We start from the raw sequence: 24,878 nt of genomic DNA, 5'->3' as shown, positions 1-24,878 counted from the left end.
TCTTGACGTCATTAATAATTTTTTCCCGGAAGGGACCTAATTGACGCATTTTTTTTTAAAAGTTGGGACTCAATTGACACATTTTTAAAAGCGGATACCAAACTAACACATCTGAACAAAAATGGGTACCTTTAATTTTGAGTCACCACCGTAGTTTATTCTGAATAACTACGAATTTTGGGTTCAGAAGTCGATTACGCGTAGAAAATGTGTTACCATCCTACAATATCCATCCTAAGATGATACATTTAATTAAATTTGTGTACATCCATCTTACAAAGTTTTACCATAGTTTTTTTTTATATTCTTTGGAAAAAAGAAATTTGAAAATATGTGTCACGTGACACAAGTGGCCAAACAAACACTTAAAGAAATGAAGAAATTTTTTTTATGATTTTTAGAATAAAATATTTGTGAATAGTAGAACTAATGTCCATAATGAGAAGGCCAAAGTTAGGTGTAAAAGAAATGCATACTATATTAAAATAAAATTTAGTGAAAATTGAGAATACATAAATCAAAAGAAAAAAAAAACTAGTAGTGAAATACCTTCTAAATTTTTTAATTCCTCTTTTCCTTTATGATTCTTTTACTCTTTTGTTCCTTACATGACACCTACCTTTTCTACTTTTTTTTGTCTGTTTCTCTGAGGTTTTTGTTTTCCTCTCAAAAGAGGTAAAAAATATGTGTTTTTATGTGAATAGTGACGTGATAAAAAGAGAGAAGTTTTAAGAATTAATTTTTTTCGATCCTACGACATATTTTGTGTTTATATACACATTGCAATATCAATGTAGTCCAAGTTTTAAATTATAATGAATAATATAAGAAAAAAATTATCATAATAATAACACTTCAGAGGAACCAAATTAAGTAGAACATCAAAAAAGTTAATTATAATTATTATCAACAATATTACTTTTAATTATTAAAACCAAATCAATACTTTATTTGGAAGGATTTATAAATGAGAAACAAATGTGGTAAAAATAAAAAGATTGAGGGGTGAGAATAAAAGAGTATTGGGTTGTTAGGTGCAGGGAAGGATGATGTAAATTGGAACTAATGAAACAATATTTTTTATTTTCTATTTTTTTTAAAAGAAAGTTGAAATTTTCAAAGAAACTTTTATCTCATTTTTTTATTAAGACCTATTTTTTGTTTTTTGTATTAAAACCTATTTGTATGTATAAAACCGTTAGACAGTTGGATTCATGGAAAGATGTGAGGTAATTAAAAATAATTTTGGCTCTTCCTTTTTTTATTTTTTTCTTTTTATTCTAAAATTAAAATTTGAAAATATAAAGAAAACTTATTTCACCTTTTTCTTACCTATCATTAAGTAAAAATATATTTTTTAATTTTTCTAAAACCAAATTTATTTTTCCAAACGAAATTTGATGTGACACCTCCCATTTTTTTTTTCTTTTCCATGTTCATATGAATAAGTGATTATAAGGGTAGGTCGAGAGTATGAGTTCTTCCTTGTAGATTATTAGTCCAAGACTATTTCTTTTTATATCTCCTTTTTTTCGTTTTTTCACCTTCGTATAATTCATAATCTTCAAATTACTTTTCATTAAAATTATGATAAAAAGGTTAAATTTTTCCTTTTACCTCATTTTTTAATGAAATGCAGATATTACAATTTAGAAGGTTTTTCATATTCGAAAACACATTCTAAAAACGTGCATTTCAAAATACATTTAAAAAATAAAATTTGGAATGTAAATTCTAGAATGCATTTCTAGTTCTATAATGCATTTCTACTTTTAGAAATAATTTTTGGATTACAAAAAATTTGTCTTAGAGATTATACGCTTGGGTGTAACGAGAGTAAACGAGTTTAGCTAGAAGCAAAGATGTTGAGAGGGGGATAGACCCATATACATGGCAATAGCTAGAAGACAATGTTTAAGTGTGGGATAACTTATTGAACGATAGGCCATTAAATGAGCAGTAGATGCTTGAAGGTGCTAGACATTGTGGTGAGCTAGCTTTAGACATGAGGATTCTTCAAGATAGATGCTAAGGAGCACACACACATCAGATGTTTCAGGCAGTTGCTCTGATCAAACATTGTGAGCTCAAACCACATGAACTTATGGTAGATGTTGCATGGTTGTGCTCATTAGATGATGCCATATACCTTGTTTAGTTTAGTGAACCTTAGTACTTTGTAGCATTCCTATTTTTAATAATAAACTGTATTATTTATTTTAAATAAAACACTTAAAAAATATTCTATTTTTACTCATGTTTTGTATTTTATTATGATATAATTTGAACATTAAAAATATATTTTATCATGATGTAATTTTTACTTATTGAAAATAACAATAAGAATAAAACAAAACAAATAATATATATATATATATACAAATAATATATATATATATATATATATATATATATATATATATATATATATATTGGGTAAAAATATTTTAATTAAATAGGTGTGTGTAAAAAAAATATAAAGAATTTTCTAAAAGAGATAAAAAAATATATAGAAAAGAGAAAAAAGATAAGATGAAGAGATAAAGATTATTTCTTCATTAATGTAGGTAATGATGATTTTGAAAGAAAAATCAAAATAGCACATGGCTTATGGCTTACTTATTTATATATATATATATATATATATATATATATATATTGTGTGTGTGAAATGAAGTTACATGAAAGTGAAAGAAAGGAGAAAGAAGGAGAAAGAGAAAGAAAGGAGAGAGAGAGAAAGAAGAGAGAGAAAGAAGAGAGGGAAAGAGAAAAATAGAAAAGAAAGTTTAGAGCAAAGATTTAAAGAAATCTTAGTCCTCTTCAAATATTATTAGTGTGTCCTTCAATCAATAAAGTAAGGGGGAGTGAGGTTAAGCCTTTTTTATATTAATCTTGATAAACTCATGGGTTTTATATTAATCTTTTATTTATTTTGACTCATATATTATTCTATTTACTTTCATTTAACTTATTTTCATTTATTATCCTCTTATATTTATTTTATTTAATCTCCAATTATGCACTGATATTGTTTATTTATTTATTTTATTTAATCTCCAATTATACACTGATTCTGTTTATTTATTTTATTTAATTTATCTCAAGTTATGCACTTATCCTATTTATTTACTTTATTTAATTTATCTCCAGTTATACACTGTGGGATGAAAGGCAGGGACCATGGTGGGGTCTAAGGAAGTTTTACCAAGTAGGTGAATATCTGGATAGTTCAGAATAGTGCACTGGACTAGGATGTTCATAGACCAAACTTGGTACTATCTGATACCTGCTCGGCATCGCCAAGGTTAGGTAGTGAGTATATATCTCTTTTGTGAGCCGATAAATGGCTAATATTCTCAAGAAAGAAATAATTATGATTGTACCAATGTTTTATGAGAAATACTCAACTACCTAATCACTTCCCAAAGTAACTTTTGATGTTCATAATGGATCATCAGAAGTGAAATATGGATCCATATGTCTGGTAAAACAAGATCAAGTTTTGTGGTTGTAGGTCCAAATCTAGGCCCCAATGTCTGCATTGTATATTAAGCTTATTAAGATTGATATTTAAGGCTTATAAAGAACTTACTCCTTTCATATTTTTCTTTCATATGTACCTGTTGCATGAGCAGAAGATGAACCTGCTCAGTGAGAGTTGTTTGGGATATTATTGGTGGATCTTCTGAATATTGACTCATTGATAGTTTCTATTAATATCTTTAGGAGATATTAAAAATATAGATAATCTTCTATTTTGATGTAGAACTCTTAATATTATACAAATATATATTTTTGTAATATTTCATGAACAATTACAGAGATGTAAACTATATATATATATATATATATATATATATATATGAAGTTATATTATTAATGTTCTCTCAAGGAAAATCTTATGGTAGAAAAAAAAAAAGATTAATTCTGTATCTTTTTATCAAATAATAATTATTTAGTATAATAGTCGGGGTGTCACATTTAGTGGTATCAGAGTAGTTCCTTCTATCAAGACCTTGGTTATGGTGTCTTCCATGTTTGTAGTCTCTACTAGTAAGTAGAGGTGCAAGTTGTTTGTTCTTACATTTTTCTTATAAAAGAGAAATGCAAGATAAGTAGACTAATAAAAGTAAGTAATAACAATAATTAATACTTGTAGTAAGGATAAGTTTTAACAATAGTTAAAAAAAAATTCTAAAGAAAATTAAGGAAATTGTTCATTCTTTCAGGAAAAAGATGGATAACGGACCAAACATTACCAATGAATTATTGGAAAGAATGACAATTGTTTTGGAAAATATGAGTCGAAAACAAAATGTTGAACCCATGGAAAATCAAGGATTAGAAACCTTTCGCAGGAACAATCCACAAAAATTTAAAGGAGGATTTAATCTTGAAGGTGCTCAATCATGGATAGCAGAAATTGAGAAAATTTTCATCGCAATGACGTGTGCGGATTTAAATAGAGTCACATTTGCTACATTTTGCTCGTTGAAGAAGCTGAAAATTGGTGGAGATTTACAAAACAACAATTGGAGGATGAAGGGAGACAAATTACTTGGGAAGTCTTCAAACAAAAGTTTGTGGAAAAATATTTTCCAGAGGATCTTCGAAGGAGGAAAGAAGTTGAATTCCTTAATCTTCATCAAGGAATCATGTCTGTAGGAGAATATGCAACAAAGTTTGACGAGTTGTCAAAGTTTTGTCCTTACTTTCATGATAGAGTTGATGAACGTTTCCGTTGTTCCAAGTTTGAAAGTGGACTAAGACTTGATATTAAACAAGCAGTTGGTTATTTAGAGATTTCTTCCTTTCCTACTATTGTAAATCGTTGTAAGATTTATGAGGGTGATACTAAGGCAAGGCAAACTCAATGGAGGCAAGGAGGGCCTTTGAGGCACAAAAGAAATGATTTTAATAATAAGAAACCCTACCAACGTCCATCTCATACTTCGTGGAATTCTTCAAGACAAAGACATTCCTCTCCTACCAATAATTCAGGCATAACAACCCTATCAAATGCTTCCATTGTGGAGGACCACATATGTTAAGAAACTGCACTACAAGGACTGTAACTTACTTTAATTGCGGGAAGTTGGGTCATTATCGTAATGAATGCAAAAATTTAATTAAGGAGCAAGAAAGTGGGGGAAGCAACAACAGAGGAAAGAATCAACTTGGAAGACCAAAGACAACCGGAAGAGTCTTCACGATGAATGGTACTGAAGCTGTTCAATCTGAAGATCTAATCCAAGGTAAATGCATCCTAAATGGTCACCTCGTTAATGTACTATATGATTCAAGTGCTACTCATTCTTTCATAACACATGAATGTGTCAAACATTTAAAGTTACCTGTCTCTTTATTACCATATGATTTAAGTGTGTCTACTCCTACCAATGTTTCAGTCACAACTTCACTTGCATGCACAAATTGTCATATTTGTATAGAGAATAGAAAATTTTTTGTAAATCTTATATGTCTACCCTTGTCTCATTTGGATATTGTTCTTGGAATGGACTGGTTATCTTCCAACCATGTTCTCCTAAACTGTCACGATAAAACTTTAATTTTTGAATCACACATAGGTGAAGTTTATGACTCAAAAGAATTAAAAGAGAGTACTACCAATCACAATGAAATCCCAAAAGGATCTCAAGTATACATGATCTTAACTTCTTTAAAAGTCAAGGAAATTTCATACATTAATAAGTTTCCTGTTGTTTGTTAGTATCTTGATGTTTTCCCTGAGGATGTTCCTGGGTTACCTCCACAAAGAGAAATAGAATTCACTATAGACTTGGTACCAGGATCAAGACCTGTGTCTGTAGCCCCTTACCGGATGTCACCTCTAGAGTTAGCAGAGTTGAAAAAACAAATAGAGGAATTGTTGGATAAACAATTCATTAGACCTAGTGTTTCTCCCTAGGGTGCACCAATATTGTTAGTCAAGAAAAAGGATGGCACTATGAGGTTGTGTGTGGATTATCGTCAGCTTAACAAAATCACCATTAAGAACAAATACCCTCTACCAAGGATTGATGATTTGATGGATCAATTGAGAGGTGCTATGGTATATTCCAAAATTGACTTAAAATCTGACTATCATTAGATTCGAGTCAAGGCAGAAGATATTCAAAAGATAACATTTAGGACAAGATACGATCATTATGAGTACTTGGTAATGCATTTTGGTGTGACCAATGCTCCTGCCATTTTCATGGATTATATGAACTGTATTTTTCATGAATTTTTGGATAAATTTGTGGTTGTTTTCATTGATGACATTTTAATTTATTCCAAAAATCATGAAGAACATGAGAGACATTTGAGGATTGTTTTATAAATTCTCAGAGAAAGACAATTTTATGGAAAATGATCAAAGTGTGAATTCTGGTTGAAAGAAGTTCAATTTTTATGACATGTGATATCACAAAATGGCATTGCAGTTGACCCCTCAAAGGTTCAAGTGGTATTACTTTGGGAACAACCAAAGAATATCACAGAAATACATAGTTTCTTAGGATTGGCAGGCTACTATAGAAAATTAATTGAAGGATTTTCTAAATTAGCATTGCCTTTGACTAAGTTAACACGTAAGGGACAACCTTTCGAATGGAATGAAGCATGTGAGTTTAGTTTTCAAGAGTTGAAGAAAAAATTAACATCTGCACCTGTTTTAATCCTTCCTAACCCTACAAAAAATTTTGAGGTATATTGTGATGCATGTGTACAAGGATTAGGTTGTGTGTTGATGCAAGAAAGAAAAGTTACAACTTATGTTTCACAGTAACTCAAGCAACATGAGCTTAATTATCCTACATATGATTTGGAATTAGCTGTAGTGGTGTTTGCATTGAAAATATGGAGACATTACTTGTATGGAACAAGGTTTGAAGTTTTCAGTGACCATAAAAGTTTGAAATACCTTTTTGATCAAAAAGAGCTAAACATGAGACAACGTAGATGGATGGAATTTCTTAAGGATTACGACTTTGAGCTACAATATCACCCTGGGAAAGCAAATGTTGTTGCAGATGCTTTGAGTCGAAAGTCTATACATGCATCCATGATGATGGTGAAGGAATTGAATCTGATAGAATCATTAAGAGACTTGAACTTAGCTGTAACGTTTAGACCCCATAGCATATGCTTAGAAATGTTAAAAATATCAAGTGAATTCATAGAAAAAATAAAGAGAGCTCAAGAAAGAGATCAATTTTTGGAAGAAAAGTTGATAGCAAAAGTTGAAGGAAAGGAATCTGAATTCCACAAGGATTAAAATTGAATCATCAAGTTTAGAGACAGAATTTGCATACCTGCAAAAGAAAAGTTGAGAAAGCTGATAATGGAGGAAGCTCATAAGGGTAGCTTAAGTATTCATATGGGTGCTACAAAGATGTATCAAGACTTGAAGATAATGTTTTGGTGGTCTGGGATGAAGAAAGCAGTGGTGGAGTTCGTCGCACGTTGTCTAGTGTGTCAAAAAACAAAAGTTGAACATAGAAAACCTTATGGGGAACTACAATCCTTAGATGTCCCAAAATGGAAATGGGAAGCATATCCATGGATTTTGTGACAGGTTTACCAAAGACTGTCTGGTCATGATGCAATTTGGGTCATTGTGGATAGGTTAACAAAATATGCTCACTTTCTACCTATTAACATTAGATTTTCTTTAGAAAAGTTAGCTCATTTGTACATAAAAGAAATTATCAAGCTACATGGAATACCTTCTAGTATAGTTTCTGATACAGACCCTCGTTTCACCTCTAGATTTTGGGATAGCTTACAAAAATCCTTGGGAAAAAAAGTTAAGCTCAGTTCAGCTTATCACCCTAAAACTGATGGACAATCAGAAAGGACTATCCAATCTTTAGAAGACTTGTTGAGAGTCTGTGTTTTAGAACAAACTGAAAGTTGGGAGAAATTTCTACCACTAATAGAGTTCACTTATAACAACAATTTCCACTCAAGCATAGGAATGGCTCCATATGAGGCTCTATATGGGAGAAGATGTAGAACCCCATTGTGTTGGTATGAGAATGAAAATTTCTTAGTTTTGGGTCTAAAGGTAATTCAACAAGCAACTAATAAGATTAAAATGATCACGGAAAAGACGAAAACTTCTCAAGATAGGCAGAAAAGTTACTATGACAAACGAAGGAAACCCCTTGAGTTTGAAGAAGGAGATCATGTTTTCTTGAAAGTCACACATGTAAATGGGGTTGGTAGAGCTCTTAAATCTAGAAAACTTACACCCAAATTCACAGGTCCTTATCAAATCCTTAAAAGAATTGGTTCTGTCACATACCAAATTGCTTTACCTCCAAACCTTTCGAAACTTCACAATGTTTTTCATGTGTCTCAACTTTGTAAATATATTAATGACCCTTTTCATGTGATAGAACCTGATATAGTACAAATACGAGAAAACTTTACCTATGATGTGCTTCCTATAAGGATTGGAGATCGAAGGATTAAACAACATCGGGGAAAGGACATACCTTTGGTAAAGGTATTGTGGAATCAACACGATGAAGGTGATGCAACTAGGGAATTAGAAAGTAATATGAGAGAGATGTATCCTCATCTTTTTACAACCATGTGAATTTCGGAATGAAATTCCTAAAAGGAGGGGATAAATGTAACATCCCTATTTTTAATAAACTGTATTATTTATTTTAAATAAAACACTTAGAAAACATTATATTTTTACTAATATTTTGTATTTTATTATGATATAGTTTAAACATTAAAAATATATTTTATCATGATGTAATTTTTACTTATTGAAAATAACAATAAGAACAAAACAAAATTAATAATGTATATATATATATATATATATATATATATTAGGTAAAAATATTTTAATTAAATAGGTGTGTGTGTAAAAACAAATATGAAGAATTTTCTAAAAGAGATAAAAAATATAGAAAGGAAAAAGAAAAGAAAAAGAAGAAGAAGAAGAAGAAGAAGAGATAAGAAAATAAGAAGAAAAGAAAAAAAAGATAAGATGAAGAGATAAAGATTATCTCTTCGTTAATGTAGGTAATGATGATTTTGAAAGAAAAATCAAAATAGCACATGACTTATGACTTGCTTTTATATATATATATATATATATATATATATATATATATATATATATATATATATGAAATGAAGTTACGTGAAAGTGAAAGAAAGGAGAAAGAATGAGAAAGAAAAGGAGAAAGAGAAAGAAAGGAGAGAGAGAGAAAGAAGAGAGAGAAAGAGAAAGAGAAAGAAGATATGGAAAGAAAATAATAGGGAAAGAAAGTTTAGAGCAAAGATTCAAAGAGATCTTAGTCCTCTTCAAATATTATTAGTGTGTCCTTCAATCAATAAGGTAAGGGGGAGTGAGGTTAAGCCTTTTTTATATTAATCTTGAAAACTCGTGAGTTTTATATTAATCTTTTATTTATTTTGACTCATATATTATTCTTTTTACTTTCATTTAACTTATTTTCATTTATTATCCTCTTATTTATTTTATTTAATCTCCAATTATGCATTGATCTTGTTTATTTATTTATTTTATTTAATCTCCAATGATGCACTGATTTTGTTTATTTATTTTATTTAATTTATCTCAAGTTATGCACTGATCTTGTTTATTTATTTTATTTTATTTATCTCTAGTTATGCACTTGTCCTATTTATTTATTTTATTTAATCTCCAGTTATGCACTTATCCTATATTTTATTTAATTTATCTCCAGTTATGCACCGATCCTGTTTATTTATTTTATTTATCTCCAGTTATGCACGGGTCCTGTTTATTTATTTAATTTAATTTATATCCAGTTATGCACTAGTCCTGTTTATTTATTCTATGTAATCTCCAATTATGCACTGATTCTATTTATTTATTTTGTTTAATTTATCTCCAGTTATGTACTGGTCCTGTTTATTTATTTAATTTAATTTATTTCCAGTTATGTATTGGTCCTGCTTATTTATTTCATTTAATTTACCTCTAGTTACGCACTAGTCATGTTTATTTATTTCAATTAATATATCTCCAGTTACACACTGGTCCTATTTATTTATATTTTTATTATTATATTTACTTATAACATTCTAATCCTTATCTAATTATTTTTTTAAAGTTCTTGCTTTGATTCTTATTTTATCATTATTTTATAATTAAAAATAAATAAATATAAAGTAAAAGTAAATATTATTTTATTCAATGAGCTTGGATAGAAGAAAATTACATGTACATTTTATTGTTATTTTATATTCTTTGTGTATAGTTTTTACAATGACATGATTGATAGTCATCACATTTTATGACCTTCGAAAATATCCAAGAGTATGTCAGTTAAGTAAGAGTTAAGTCTGGTTTCAATAAGTTGAGATTAAACTAGTGTCAAAGTGTTTGTATTTGGGAAGTCATAGTTTGGTACACTGCGAGATGAAAGGCAAGGACCATGGTGGGGTCTAAGGAAGTTTTACCAAGTAGGTAAATATCTGGATAGTTCAGAATAGCGCACTGGACTAGGATGTTCATAGGCCAAACTTGGGACTATCCGATACCTGCTCGGCATCGCCAAGGTTAGGTAGTGAGTATATATCTCTTTTGTGGGCCGATAAATGGCTAATATTCTTGAGAAAGAAATAATTATGATTGTACCAATGGTTTATGAGAATACTCAACTACCTAATCACTTCCCAAAGTAACTTTTGATGTTCATAATGGATCACCAGAAATGGAATATGGATCCATATGTCTAGTAAAACAAGATCAAGTTTTGTGGTTGTAGGTCCAAATCTAGGCCCCTAGTGTTTGCATTGTTTGTTGAGTTTATTAAGATTGATATTTAAGGCTTATAAAGACCTTACTCCTTTCATATTTTTCTTTCATATGTACATGTTGCATGAGCAGAAGAGGAATCTGCTCAGTGAGAGTTGTTTGGGATATTATTGGTGGATCTTTTGAAGATTGACTCATGGATAATTTCTATTAATATCTTTAAGAGATATTAAAAATATAGATAATCTTCTATTTTGATGTAGAACTCTTAATATTATACAAATATATATTTTGTAATATTTCATGAACAATTACAGAGATGTAAACTATATATATATATATATATATATATATATATATATATATATATATGAATATGAAGTTATATTATTAATGTTCTCTCAAGGAAAATCTTATGGTAGAAAAAAAAAAGATTAATTATGTATCTTTTTATCAAATAATAATTATTTAGTATAATAGTTGGGGTGTCACAACGTTCAAGTGTTCTCTTGAACGCAGAGAGTGGGTATAGTTGACCCCTAAGAGACACATGGAAGAAAGAGAAAATATTTGGTGGGAGACATGAGACCTGAAGCCATGATACATTACCATCCCTTTTAGAGGGATAGGGACAAGTGCATGATGCACCGATGTACTATGCTACTTTCTATTTGAGATAGAGACACAAAGCACATTGGTGGTGTAGCATGGACTATTAAAAAAGTAGAGATTGAGCCATATTAGGTCAAGTAACGAGGTATCAAGTCCAATATCACCACATTCTACTCTCTCAACTTTCACTCAATTTTGTCCTTTTCTCTAAGTCTTTCCTTTCGTTCTCAGGATCCCATTGTATAAGTGGCACCAAGAGAACCCAATTAGTGGAGAAGTTGGCCTTCTCAGCCTTTGGAACCTAATGTAGAGTCAATAGAAATGCTTAATTCAAGTGAGTGGAGCTAACCAAGTCATGATTGATGTTAATGTGTTGGATTGTGTTCGTGTTGTTTGTGTAAGGAAAATACATATGCATGTGTACAAGTAGCACTTGTTGTTGTGACTATGAGTTGTATGGATTGATGTCCCGAGTTGTAAGATATAAGATATGTTTAGTCTATTTTCCTCATATATATGCATATAATATTTTCAGTTGAACAATTGTATATAATGGTGATACACGTATGGTTGTGTTGGTGACCCTCGATGGAGGAGTGACACCTTGTGTATGTGCATAAGATGTGCTTTGACTAAGGTTTTGCTATAATGAGGCTATCTAATACTTGTGCATTCTTCTCTGCCTAATTCTTTAATTTAGCTATCCCCCCTTCTAGTGCCATCTTGCACCAACAAATAAAGGGCCAAAAGTGACTTGTTCCTCTTTAGGTGTGATTTTCTACTCACGATTGTTACACCTAACTAAGGTTTAAAACTTTTGGTATCGTAGCATATGTTGACCCTTAGGATGCCTTTAACGAGTGGGTTGGCTGAGTTTTCTGTTGTTCACCTTTGTATTTGTTTGGTTGATTGCTTGATTTTGTTTGCATTGTATATGTTTGCTCATTTAAGCTTGGCCAGTCTTTAAGCCTTTCTTGGTGTGTTTAGAGAATGACTCGTAGACCACATATCCCAACCCAACATCCTCCAAAGATGGTAGCAATTACAAAGGCCACAAAGATAATGATCAACGCAATTGAACGTTAGAGTGACGTTATGAATGTTAGCCATATGGTTGTTTCTTGGATGTGCTTGATGAGTGAAGGAGCCTTCATGGCTGGATGGCGCAAAAGCAAATGAGTTTAGAGGTGTTTAAAGGTTGCAAAATGTAGGTGGTGGGAGATCTCTAAGAGTTTAGGCCAACTTAGAGGAGGAAAGAGAAAGGAGAATTCTAGGAGAATACTCTAGCTAAGGACTCTCAAAGGCAAGGTTCATGAAGTGATATCAATATAGTAACTTTGCATTCATTCAAGAGTAACCATTACAAGATATGGAGACTCCTATTTATAGTAGAGACTAAGCTCCTAAAATGGAATACAAATGCACGATGAAATGGAATGCAAATGGAAGAATCCATGTGAAGCACGTGTATCTAGATCTAGGACCTATGAAGTTTAGAAGCAACTCTCAGCCTAGACTTTGTAATTGGGCTTGAATTGAACCAATTGCAAAGCTAGATACAAGGTGTTTTACAATTTATTTAGAAAGCAAGGCCTAAACAATTGGCCCAATTGAAATCTACTCTAATGATCTAAAATAAGCATGTCGTATCTTTATGTCTTCTTTGGCCCAAGAAAATAACATTTGAAGCCCATGGAGCCCATTGAGCCCTTGAAGATCCATGCCCTCTTGTATCTTCCTTAGCATGCTTCTAGTGACGGCCTATGATTGGGTCTATGGTTGGGTCCAAGTCATCAGTAGAGGTTCTTGCAAATGATGTACTTAGTAGATGAAGAATGATAATGTGATAAACTAGTTGAGCGAATATTTCACCACTTAGTGAAAAAGCTTTATAAAGTCTCCATAGAAAGCACTAGACAATATCCTCACTACTTGAGTTTTACTCTCTCAAAGAGACTAGTGGAAGGTATTTCCAAAGGCTGAGAGATCTAATGAGTAGTATCCTAGTAGAGAATAAATGTCTTCTAATTTTCCAATTAACTTAAAGGTGACTGATTTGTTGAGTGGGGAATACAAGAGGGGGTGATACATTGATTGTACTAGTGTATGAGATCCCTAGAGCGAGAATGAGGAGATATATCTCTTTCAGTTGTGAATTTGGAAAACCATGTATTCATACTTATGATTATGTGTTTTTATGGGTTGAGTAGAGCCAGGGTAGTGACACCATAATCTATTGTGTGGGGTTGTGGAGAACCTAGATTGTAATGTCAAAATCAACTAACACTACAAAAAATAGTGTAAATTGCGACAATTTTAAAATGACGGTTATTTAAAACCGCCACATTTTACAATATAATATGACATTTATTGAACTACCATATTTTACATGTAAAATATGGCGGTTTTAACCGCCATTTTATTAATCTTGGGAAACTACCACAATTTATGTGTAAAATATGGCATTTTGAACTGACATCTTTTAATAAATTTCAACTTCCCACACTTTAGCTTCTCACATTTTTACTTCCCTCTAAGTGTTTTAATTAGAGTAGCAACTTTTCGACATACCACATTTCAACTTCGCTAGTTCCGTTTCTCCCTTCTCACAGTTCGACTTGTGGTTAGGGTTCTCTTTCTCCAATGGTTATCCCTTTCCAAGTTTAATCACATTTCATCTGGATATCTTCCATTGTCGGTAAGTTAATTTTTGTTTTTGATTTAGGGTTTTCATCCTTTGATTTAGAGTACGTTTTGAAGCTTTCAAGCTTTCCCCTCAGTTTGGCGTTGATGCTCTCGCTTTTTCACTAAATACATCAACCACTTGTGCTTCGTCGACTTAGTCTCACATTCACAAAAGTGTTTTTATACTATTCCCACCAATAAAACGGCAAATATAGTGTGCAAAAGTTTTCACTCTTCCTCTCTCTCAACTCATTTTGCTTGCAAAGGTTAGAAATTTTTTTTTTCATTTTGCTTATCGTTTGTGTGGTTACCATATGAATAAAGGGATGGGTTGTTTTGCTTATTGAAAAAAATATTGAATTCACGAATTAATATGTTTCTATTTTTGAAAGAGTTGGGTTGTGATGAAAAAATCACAGGACTTCACATGGATTCTTGTCATAAAATTATTGAGAGAAAGCATGTGTTCTTGACTTTTAGTCATTTAGAAGCCAATAATGTTGTGAGTGCTCAGGTTATGAATAATCATACATTTCTGAATTGATAGCAAGATATTATTTCAGCACATTAGTTGGGTTTGGTAATGGACATTAATGAAAGAAAAAAATTCATTGAAGATTGTAAACATGTTAATATTAGTTTGTCTTTTAGAGTATATACCACATCTTGCTTTCATTGAAGTGGTAAATTTTGAACCATGACAGATCTACAATTTTCCTAATGAGTGGGAGAAAGCTTAGACATATGCACAATATTTAAGATTTATATCATTATGTCAAACTGAAAATATCCTTAGATTATTATGTACTATTTTATAAGCGGCAAATACTAACAATTATATATCTATTATTGCATAATGATATTATAATTATAGTTTTGATTACAAGTTGTATGAAATATTGTCGTAGTTTTTAACAAAGGATTTCATTCCAAGGAAAAATTATGTGACTATAACATCATATGACTTATTAGATGTTTGAAAAACATGAACCTAGTATATCAGTACATATTTCAATCCAATTGTGTCAATCCATTTCTTAGGTTCAGGTTATTAGTCAACCTACTGCCCACAAGTTCCAACTTTATTGAACTCATGGCTCTAATTCTAAGAAGAATTTGCTTCCTTTAAACTCTAGACTCCTAATAAGATGAGTGAAGTCCTGCAATTCTAGAGTTTGCTATTATTTTACTATTTTGTAGATATATAGTCCTGCAATCAATATCAAAATAATGAAACATCACCTGAAAAGGAGAGGATGCACCATAATAAAACTAAAGAAATAGAGAGATACATTGAATCTCTTCTATTTTATCAATTATGATTACATTGTAATTACACCACAATATTTAGAAAGGATCTACATCTCATTTTTTTATTATAAAGGTTCAAAGTATTTGATGAATGTTATTGTTTTACTATTTTGTTGTATTTCATGCTAGGTTGATTTTGCTTTTTGAATTATAGGTTACAATTTTGTTGGACAATCCTAATATCAGTATCCTTCTTTATTAGCAAAGGTTAGAAATTTTGTTCATTTCTTATAGTGTGCATGGTTAGCATGGAATAATTGAAATTAGTTGTGGATTGTCACTATTTGTTGTCTTTAAAAACTTTTACAAAGTGCATGAGTATCATTTTGCTAGTATGTTGTAAGTTTTACTAATTAATATTAGTTGATAGATTCTAAATGTGAAATCAACATACTTAGTGTTTCCTAATCTTTTTCTATGTTAAATGGTTAAATGTTAACTAATAATAGGATTCATTAATAACTCACATCCATACAATATAACATAAACCTGGACTAGAGATTAAATGAATATTGTGAGCAAAAATGATTCTTAGGAGAATTAATTACGTGTTTGCATTGTAAATGTGTTGAATAAAGAACTCATTTATAAGAGAATATCCTGCTTGTAATAGCTATTGGACTCAATTACAGATTATCTTGACTTATATGGATAATAGGGGTGGGCAAAAAAAGACCGAACGGGCCAAGCAGGCCCAAAGACCCGAACGGGTCAGGCAAGCCCAAAGACCTGAACTGGCCAAACGTGCCCGATGACTCGAACGGGCCAAGAGGGCCCCATAACCGAACAGGATAGGCAGGTTCCATGACCTGAACAGGCTCGGCAGGCCCGATGACCCGGTGGGGTCCGACGATCCGAATGGACCTGACGACTCGGACGACCAGATGGGCACGACGACCCAAACATGCTTGACGATCCGGACGACCCAGACGGGCCATACGACCAGGACAGACCCGACGACTCGGATGGGCCTGACAACCTACACGGGCCAAACGACCCAGATGGGCACGACGACACGAACGGGCCCAACGACCCAGACGGGCTCGACGTCCCGGACGGTCCCCACGACCCGGGCCCGTTCGTGTCAACGAGTCTGTCCGGGTCATAAGGCCTATGTAGGTTGTCAGCCCGTCCAGGTCTTTGGTTTTTGGCCTTGTGGGCTTCTTTGATGGGGCTTTTTTTTCAGTGTGGGCTTTTTTAGCCCTTGCCCACATGGGCCAGGGCCAAGCCTTGTGGGCTGGGCCAAATTGACACCTCTATGGGTCGGCCTGACGACTCAAACGGGTCGTGCCTGACGACTTGTACGAATTAAGTCATGTTGGCCTTAATGATACAAGTTTTAAAAAATTCAATTTAAATTTCTTTTATAAAAAATGGATTCTGGATTTTGAACTTGATCCAAATATTTGGATTGGATTTAAATATTGATCCAAATATTTGGATCTGGATTTTAAAAAAATCCAAACTACTTTTGCTAAAAAAATGGATTTGGGTCGAAAATCTAATCTAATTATTTGGATCTAAAATGGACGTGGATTGGATCATTAAAAATCCAATCCATGCCCACCCCTAATGGATATAGTAAATGAATTTCTTTCAATAAGGTGTACATCCTACGTGTTCTTTTGAATTTCAAATTTAAAATATTTTATTTAAAAACTATAAAATTAAATTTAATATAAGTATTAAATTTGAAGTTGTTAAAATAAAATAGTGTAATAGAAAAAATAAAGTCCAACAATTGATTAGTTCCGCAATTATATTGAAAATAAAATATATGTGCCAAATCACACAAGGAATTTGAAATATAGTTGTCACTCTGTGTTTTATAATTGAACGTGAATCACTCCAAAGTAGTAGAAGGGTAAGACTTCAATGTGTTCCCAACGTCAATAACAAATCGATACTTAACATCGGCTTTGAGTAGACGCTCCATTGCTGTGTTAACATAATCCATAGGAATTATCTCAATTTCAGGTCTAACATTGTGTTCTGCAGCGAAATCCATCATTTCTTGTGTCTCCTTTATTCCTCCAAAGTAACTACCCGCTACACTTCTTCTTCCTGCCAATATGGAATTACAAGCTTTACAATCTGGTATTAAAGAAATTAATATCCAATGTCATATATTAATTTAAAATCTTATAGATAAAAATCTTGGATTTAATAAAGTTTAGAGAACATGATACATTTATATATTTTGTGTTGAGTTTTTATTAAATTTTCTGTTTATTGAATATTTAAAATATTTATATTTTTCGATTGAGAATTTGTTATTTAAGTTAATTTAGTGGCTCGATATATCATGTAATTTATTTGTTATCTTGATATAAAATATGAAGTTTTGTAATTATATAATAATGATGTTGTGATGCATGTCAAGTGTGGTGACTTTTATTACTTATTGAAAATGTGTTGGTTAAGGAAATTATCATGCTTCTTATTGACTTTTACGTCATCCTCAACAATAATCATTGGATGGTCTCCACCACCATGATAAACGTTTTCAATCAAAATAATAAAAGTTCCTTATTTTTTTACATTAATTGCAATCTCCACTCGTATTAACCATAAAACCTTACAATTCCTAACATCTAAAGAACAAATAGCCAAGGTAACGAACAAAATAATGGTTGTCACTCAATTAACAAAAAGGTTAAATGGTGAGAATTCAATTGAAAACTATAAAAAATTTAAATAATCAATAAAAAATTAATAAAATTTAATTAAAATCAACTAAATTTACTGTAACCTTTAAACTTAAGTAAACCATAATTCCATCAATGTTATATACATTTGCATTCTTACCTAAAACCAAAGACGGGAGTAGCAACTCCACAGGCTTTAGTGGCACCCCAACCGTCACTAACTTCCCGTGAGACTTCAACAGATCAATTAAGGGCATGAGAGGATGAACTGCATAAACAGTGTCAATTATACCATCCAAGGTGCACATTGCAGCCTACATACACAATTACAAGTAAGAAAATTAAATCATTATGATTTCTAACTCAACATTAATTATCAGCCTTATTTGGTTAATAGAAGAGTCAAACAAGATGACATCTAACTTAATTCTAGAAAATAAATTAGAAATGGTCCTATAAAAATAAAAACAATGAGTATACCATTATTTGATCTCAATTCATAATTTGGAAATCATGGTATGAAAGAAAAAAAAAAAATAAGGCACCTTCATTTGATCTTGGTCTGTACTGAGCACAAAGGAATCTGCTCCAAGATGTTGAATGGCTTCTTGTTTCTTATTAGGAGAGGTACTAATGACAGTGACCTTCAAGCCAAGGGCCTTTGCAAACTTGACAGCCAAATGACCCAATCCACCAAGGCCAACCACTCCCAGGTGCATACCAGGTTTGTCAATGCCAAAATATCTCAAAGGACTATACACTGTGATCCCTGCACAGAGGAGAGGAGCAGCAGCATCAAGTGGTAGGCCATTTGGAATGTTGACAACAAAGTGTTCATCTGCAACCATGAAGTCAGAGAATCCCCCATACGTGATGCTTCCATCCACATACTTCCCACCATATGTGGGAATCCCTTGCTGGCAGTAATTCTCAAGATTGTTGACACAGTTTTGGCATGAGGAACAAGACCCAACCAAGCATCCCACGGCCACCTTGTCTCCAACCTTAAACTTTTCCACTTTGCTTCCCACCTCTGTCACTTCTCCAACAATCTCACGTCTGTAATCCATCATCCATCATCATTAACTCAAACAAAGGCTTTTATCATGAAAATTTGAGATGAAAGAAGCACAAAATGTAAGATGCCTAGTAGCCTCCCTCAACTTGTGTTGAAAATCTCCTTTTACATTGTAACCTCTCGCTAATTATTTACATAATTTGTTGGAAATCTACATGGATAAAAGATAAAGCAAACTTATTGTATATAAATAGATCTAAACCTCATTTTAAAAGTCGATTAAAATGGTATCATAATCGTTTGAAATCTATTCTAACAAAATTTATTATTTGTTGGTTTAATTGCATCACTCATCATTATGTCATTATCAGATCACTTATTAATATCACTCATCATTTTGTAAACATTTCGTAAAGTTGAGCTAATCATAAATTTTGTTTTTAAGATAATGTTTTTTTATTTATATCATTCTCTTCTTTTCTTTGCATAAAAAAAAATATCCATTCTCTATTTATATCATACTTGTTTCTTACCTACTTATAAACTTTGCAAGAGAAGCAAGGTAAAAGAAGACCCAAACATTATTAAAAAGAAAGTAGAGATCATACCCAGGAACAAGTGGATAAATGGAATCACTCCATTCATTCTTCAACTTGTGAAGGTCAGAATGACATATTCCACAATACAAAACCTTGAACGTTACATCTTTCACACCTGTTTTCCTGATTTCCAAAAAAAAAAAAAACATTTTAGGCAGCCTAATTTTGTTTAAACTAATTATTCATTCACATTATAATATTATAAACAAAAACTCCTTATTTACACCACTTCTAAAATATTTAGAACTATCAAATTGCTAAATTGAGAATTTAAATTTGGTAAACTTTATACCAAATAAATTTTTGGCTCCAAATTTCACAACATAAAAATGAAGTAAGGTTACATTATAAAAAAAAACAGAAAAAGGAAAGGGAATGAAGAAAGAAGGTCATCTATCATTGAATAAAAAAAGGCTAGCATTAGGAATGTCTCCATTAATATAACCTTTGTGTGACAAAATTATTAATATAAATCGTAAAATGTTACCAAATTCAAACATATTGATAGTAGATTTCAATTATTTATGCCGATATAAATTTTCTGCTAACATTAATTACCCTTTTTACTATAGAAAGTTCTGATGTTTATGGGAAAAAATAATTTAATTTTTATTAAATAAAAAATATACCAAGGAAGCTATACCAATTGCTTCTAGTATGTAATAATACTTCCTGCGTGAGAGACTTGGATAAACTTTAGCTGCTTATTTTAATGTTTTTTATTCTCCTATATACTTTTATTTACTATCTTTTCTTTTAATTCTTCGTAATATTAGGTTCTCATCTTCTTTTACAGGGTGAAAAATTTTACTGAAAATTCAATATCAATAAAAGAAAAAAAAAAGTCAAACCCTATCTGAGAGGAGAATGAATAACCTTCTGGAGAAGAAAAATGGGGAGAGAACACCAGAGGCATCCCTTGCTGCCCATCCATAAGCCTTCCTTGGATGCTCAACTTCATATTCTACTGCCATTTCAATCAAATCTGCAACTCAAAAACAAAGCAACTCCAACAAAAGTCAACGACAGGAACAACAAAATTGTGTTTATGTTGGAGAATGGAACCTGAAGTGTCTTATGATGAAAGCCGCCATGTAATGCTATTTTTAAGCTGGAGAATGGGTCCTTCTGCTGTCTGCTGTTTGCTGCATTGACGTATCTGATGACCTATTCCATTTGTTGTTAAGCATTCATTATTCAGTAAATAAATTATGAGAACCTTGCTATCATAAGAAAAACTAATTGGAATCTGCTACAACAAAATATTATGCTTCTCTAATGCTATTAATTAACGATTGCCGATAAAAAGAAATGCTATTAATTAACGAATACTAGAGTTGTCAAGCCCAATGATTTGCAATAATCCGTTGACAATGTAACCGATTGAATTATGCATTGAATCCTTGAATACTTGCAATTGGATTATTCTTTTAAAAATATATGTAGTTACTATTCCAAATTTTATTTTGATTGTATATGTTTTAAGTATTGTAAATTATATTTCTAAAAGTTTTATTTAATTAATTTTTTAGACATTATATTTCATTTTGAGAGTTTAAGTAATTTTTTAAGTCTTTTATAATTTTATATTTATTAAAATTTATTTTAAAAATACTATAATTAGTTAATTAAATTTTAATTATTAAAAATAAAAATACCATATACAAGAACTATTAGGAAACTCTTACTGACCTTAACCCACCCTTTGTTTTTGTTTTTCTTTTCCCTGTTCATATGAATAAGTGTTTGGTAGGATAGGAATCTGAGTTATTCCTTCTAGACTATCGATGCAATCGTATCCATTTTTAGTGGATAAAAACCGGACGTTATTCTTAATTTGCATGAGAATATTTAATGGATAAAATAGTTTTAATATATATATATATATATATATATATATATATATTATTTTTAATGAGTTCGTGTAATTTAACTAGTGATCCACATCAATTAACTAGTAATTCAGAGTCGATAACTGTAAGGTCCAATTTTCTGCCCTAATATTTTAAGGGTTGTCTTTGATCGAATGGGTCTAAGGGCTGGCCCGAAAAGGGGAAAATCATACCTAATGTGCCTAACCTTGACTTCTATGCTCATTTCGTAAAAACAGAATCCCCTTGCCTCCTTGAATAGCTGCACTCTCTGCTAGGGTTTGTTTCCTCATTGCTGTCAAGTTCGTCCGAGCTCTTTCCTACTCCACGTAAGTCATCCTACATCTCGTACCATCCATTCCTTAGTGTATGGTGTTTTACCCAACTAAGACTCTATAACAAGATTATCTTGCATTTTGTTCCGTGGTTTTTTCCATCTCCTAAACATACTCCTTAATCTGTTGCGTCCGTGTTTGTCGTCGAGGTCTTGCTTTAGCTTATTCCAGGTAAGGGATGCTAGGCCCTATTCTTGTAGTTCGATTTTCTGTCGATTCTATTGTTGTGCTGCGATTTTATGGCTGGTATGTTACTGTGAGAGCATAAATGTCTTTGTCTGTTGTATGGAATTGTGGGTGTGACTGATGCAGGGAAACAGTGGCGAGAAAGACGTGTTCTCGCCCAAGCGAGCCTGTCTCGCCCAAGCGAGACTTGTAGAGACAGACTAGACCCACACTCGAGCTCTCGCTCAGGCGGAGAGCTCTTGTTTGAGCGAGGCATCTCGCTTAGGCGAGAGGGGCTCGCCTAAGCGAGAACGCGTGAGGACTTTGGCTCGCCGCTGCGGTTTTAGCCCAGGCGAGGGACTTTGCCTTTGGGCGAGGGGTGGCCTCGCTCAGGCGAGGAGGGGCTCGCCTAAGCGAGAATTCGCGTTCCAACAACCCTCACTATTGGTGTTCTCACCCAAGCGAGGGCATGCCGCTTGAGCGAAAGAGCCCTTTCGCTTGAGCGAGGCTAATGCATGTAGTGGTGTGATGTTTGCTGTGTTTTATATATTGACTGGTGATCTACTGCATAATTTCATTGCCTTGTTTAAAGCATGAATGAGTTAAGTATGCAAGAACTGTGTGATCTTTGGATTGAAAATGATGGGTTGGATATGATCTTGGCTGTGATCTAATTGAGATGGTTGGTATCAATGTGGCATGGTATTGATATGAGATGGAGTTCCATATTCATGGTTTGAGAATAATGGGTTGGTAGGGATTTTACTAGGAACATGAAAGAGGTGGATTGTGAGGAACTGGTATGTAATATATATATATATATATGTGTGTGTGTGTGTGTGTGTGTGTATGCATGTTAAACCCTTCTTGATTGATTGAGAATGATTGGTCTGTGTTAGTGCGTAATTCCTTGGAGCCTCTAGATAAGACTTTTAGGATCGCGCTTCAGTGGTCGGGATGTAATTCCATGGCCCTGTTAGTGGGTGTCCATGGTGGTGCCCCATCTATATGGTCTGGTAAGGATTCAAGGTAAGGTTGCATCCTGACACTCTAAGGAGTCAGTTAGTCTCACTTAGAGCGGACTAACTCTTGTGGTGAGAATAACAGGAGGCCTGAAACTCATTAAGGGCTAACTTTGTGTGGGGGAATTGATTCATTGTAACACTTGTAACACATAGCTCGGGGGTGAGCAGAGGTATCCACCACAAGTGCGAGCAAATGTATCCACCACAAGTGCAAGCATCCGTTGAATCCGACCAGATTATATGTATCTGGATGAGTCAATTCGAGTCTTAGTGTATTGAATTGAGGAGTCATAACATGCTTGGATGACGTGTGTATAATTGAATGTGAAAGTATATCTGATTACATGATAAAACCACTTTTGGCTTTAGCTTACCCTTCTGTTATTTGTTGTGGGTTCTGCTGTGTGGTTTTCTCTTTTGCGATGATCATCAACTTGTTGATGTGAGCAGATGCGAGAAACACCCGTGGTCAACAGGGAGGTGATGGTTCCGCTGCTTAGCCTTTGGATTGACTTCTGCTTTTGGGCTTTTCATTTAGGGCTAAGGCCCATGTATTGCTTTCTCTGGGAATTTGTTTAAGTCATTATCACTCTCTTACTTTACTTTGTACCTGACATCGTGGTGTGCCTCTTTTATTCGTCCTTTAAGTAATTGAGATATCTGTAGGAGTGAAGTTATACTTTATTATTCTCGCTTCTTATATTATACTGTGTGACATATCCTTTATGAAAGTATGTGTCAACGAGCGGTCAGCCACTTCAGCAGCACCATACGAACGACTCGCCGAGTCGTTCAAGTTGCGATGTCAGACATATGTAGATGTGTGTCAAACAACAACGTGCGGCAAGTAATGCCAAACGACAACAAAGATAAATAGGTCCCTTTATGATTAAGATTAAACATGTCAGTAATCAAGCTTGAAAAGCAAATGGGCCTTGATTAGGCCAATCCTAATTAAAGGCCCACGTAGAAAACTATAAATAGAGGTCAAAGGTAATGTTGTTAAGACTTTTCTCTCTCATTTATTACAGCATTAATTGCGATTACTGATCAAACCATTGCTGACTTAAGCATCAGAGCCTCTTTAGCAGGTACAACAATCTGCGTGTTTCACCAAACAAGCGGCAAAGGAGTTGAACGGACGAACGACGCGAGGAGTAGAAGACTAGACAAAATTGTTTAAGTAGACGTTAGGTCCCTACACCTGAAACACAAGTTTTGCATAAGTTTAAGTATGGGTAAACTTTTGTAAATTTAGAGTATTGAGGAAGTCTCTTATTTCTTAATCTAGACTATTTTTGTGCCTTACTTTATGTGTCAGCTTTGTTTTGTTCCGACTAGTTGGTATCCAAAGTTGAGGAGTTTGTAAATGGAAATGTGAAGGTGTGAGAGGGTAAGTACTAAGGTTTAAGTATCTTTGAGGAGAATGTAAGGATTCAATTTTATGTATTACGTGTTAAGGTAGATGAAAGTATAAATAAGGGTGTTAGATGATAAAGGGTAAATAAGTAGGGAGAACCTAAAAATAAACTAAAAAAGTATAGAATCAAACCAAGAAAATAGAGGAGTACAATAGACAAGTCCTACGAGGACAGGTGGAGTAGACACTATGTGCAAGGAAAATTATATGAAGTAGTAAGCATAGTAGGTGTAATAGGATAAACGAATCATATGTAGCAGGGTTGGGGTAGGCGATTCAAAGTTGATGAGACACGTGTGCATGAGAGAGAATGGATTGTTATGTAGGACTGAACAATGATCAGGTTGGGCCGAATTCGGGTCCAACAATCTAGCACAATTTGATTTTAATATTTGAAACCCATATC

General features: G+C 32.8%; 1 protein-coding gene across 3 annotated transcripts; it reads right to left on the bottom strand.

Moving 5' to 3' along the window:
- Positions 1-17,110: 17,110 nt before the first annotated feature.
- On the bottom strand, positions 17,111-20,866 carry LOC114173917 (putative mannitol dehydrogenase). 3 transcript variants are annotated; one of them, XM_028058591.2, is made up of 6 exons: positions 20,722-20,866; positions 20,533-20,641; positions 19,666-19,779; positions 18,585-19,098; positions 18,200-18,353; positions 17,111-17,455 (listed from the first exon to the last, which is right to left on the bottom strand). In XM_028058591.2, the coding sequence occupies exons 2-6, from the start codon at positions 20,628-20,630 to the stop codon at positions 17,235-17,237; spliced, it is 1,101 nt and encodes a 366-aa protein (XP_027914392.1). In that variant the 5' UTR covers positions 20,631-20,641; positions 20,722-20,866; the 3' UTR covers positions 17,111-17,234. The 3 variants fall into 3 exon arrangements, with proteins under 3 accessions (XP_027914392.1, XP_027914391.1, XP_027914393.1); XM_028058590.2 differs by having other exon boundaries at positions 20,533-20,819; XM_028058592.2 differs by lacking the exons at positions 20,533-20,641; positions 20,722-20,866 and having other exon boundaries at positions 18,585-19,268.
- Between the last annotated feature and the right edge of the window lie 4,012 nt (positions 20,867-24,878).

This window comes from Vigna unguiculata, chromosome 2, assembly GCF_037176805.1.
Source record: "Vigna unguiculata cultivar grain cowpea cultivar isolate G323 ecotype 2 chromosome 2, ASM3717680v1, whole genome shotgun sequence".
In the NCBI taxonomy this organism is placed as follows: Eukaryota; Viridiplantae; Streptophyta; class Magnoliopsida; order Fabales; family Fabaceae; genus Vigna; species Vigna unguiculata.
This window is presented reverse-complemented; position numbering and strand designations above follow the sequence as displayed.

What these genes read in the sequence shown, in the direction of transcription:
- LOC114173917 (XM_028058591.2), bottom strand. Translation starts at nt 20,630, where the DNA reads ATGGCAGTAGAATATGAAGTTGAGCATCCAAGGAAGGCTTATGGATGG. An exon ending in CCATTTTTCTTCTCCAGAAG is followed by an intron (nt 19,780 to 20,532) that starts GTTATTCATTCT and finishes TTTGGAAATCAG; the next exon opens with GAAAACAGGTGTGAAAGATG. An exon ending in ACTCCCGTCTTTGGTTTTAG is followed by an intron (nt 17,456 to 18,199) that starts GTAAGAATGCAA and finishes CCATATTGGCAG; the next exon opens with GAAGAAGAAGTGTAGCGGGT.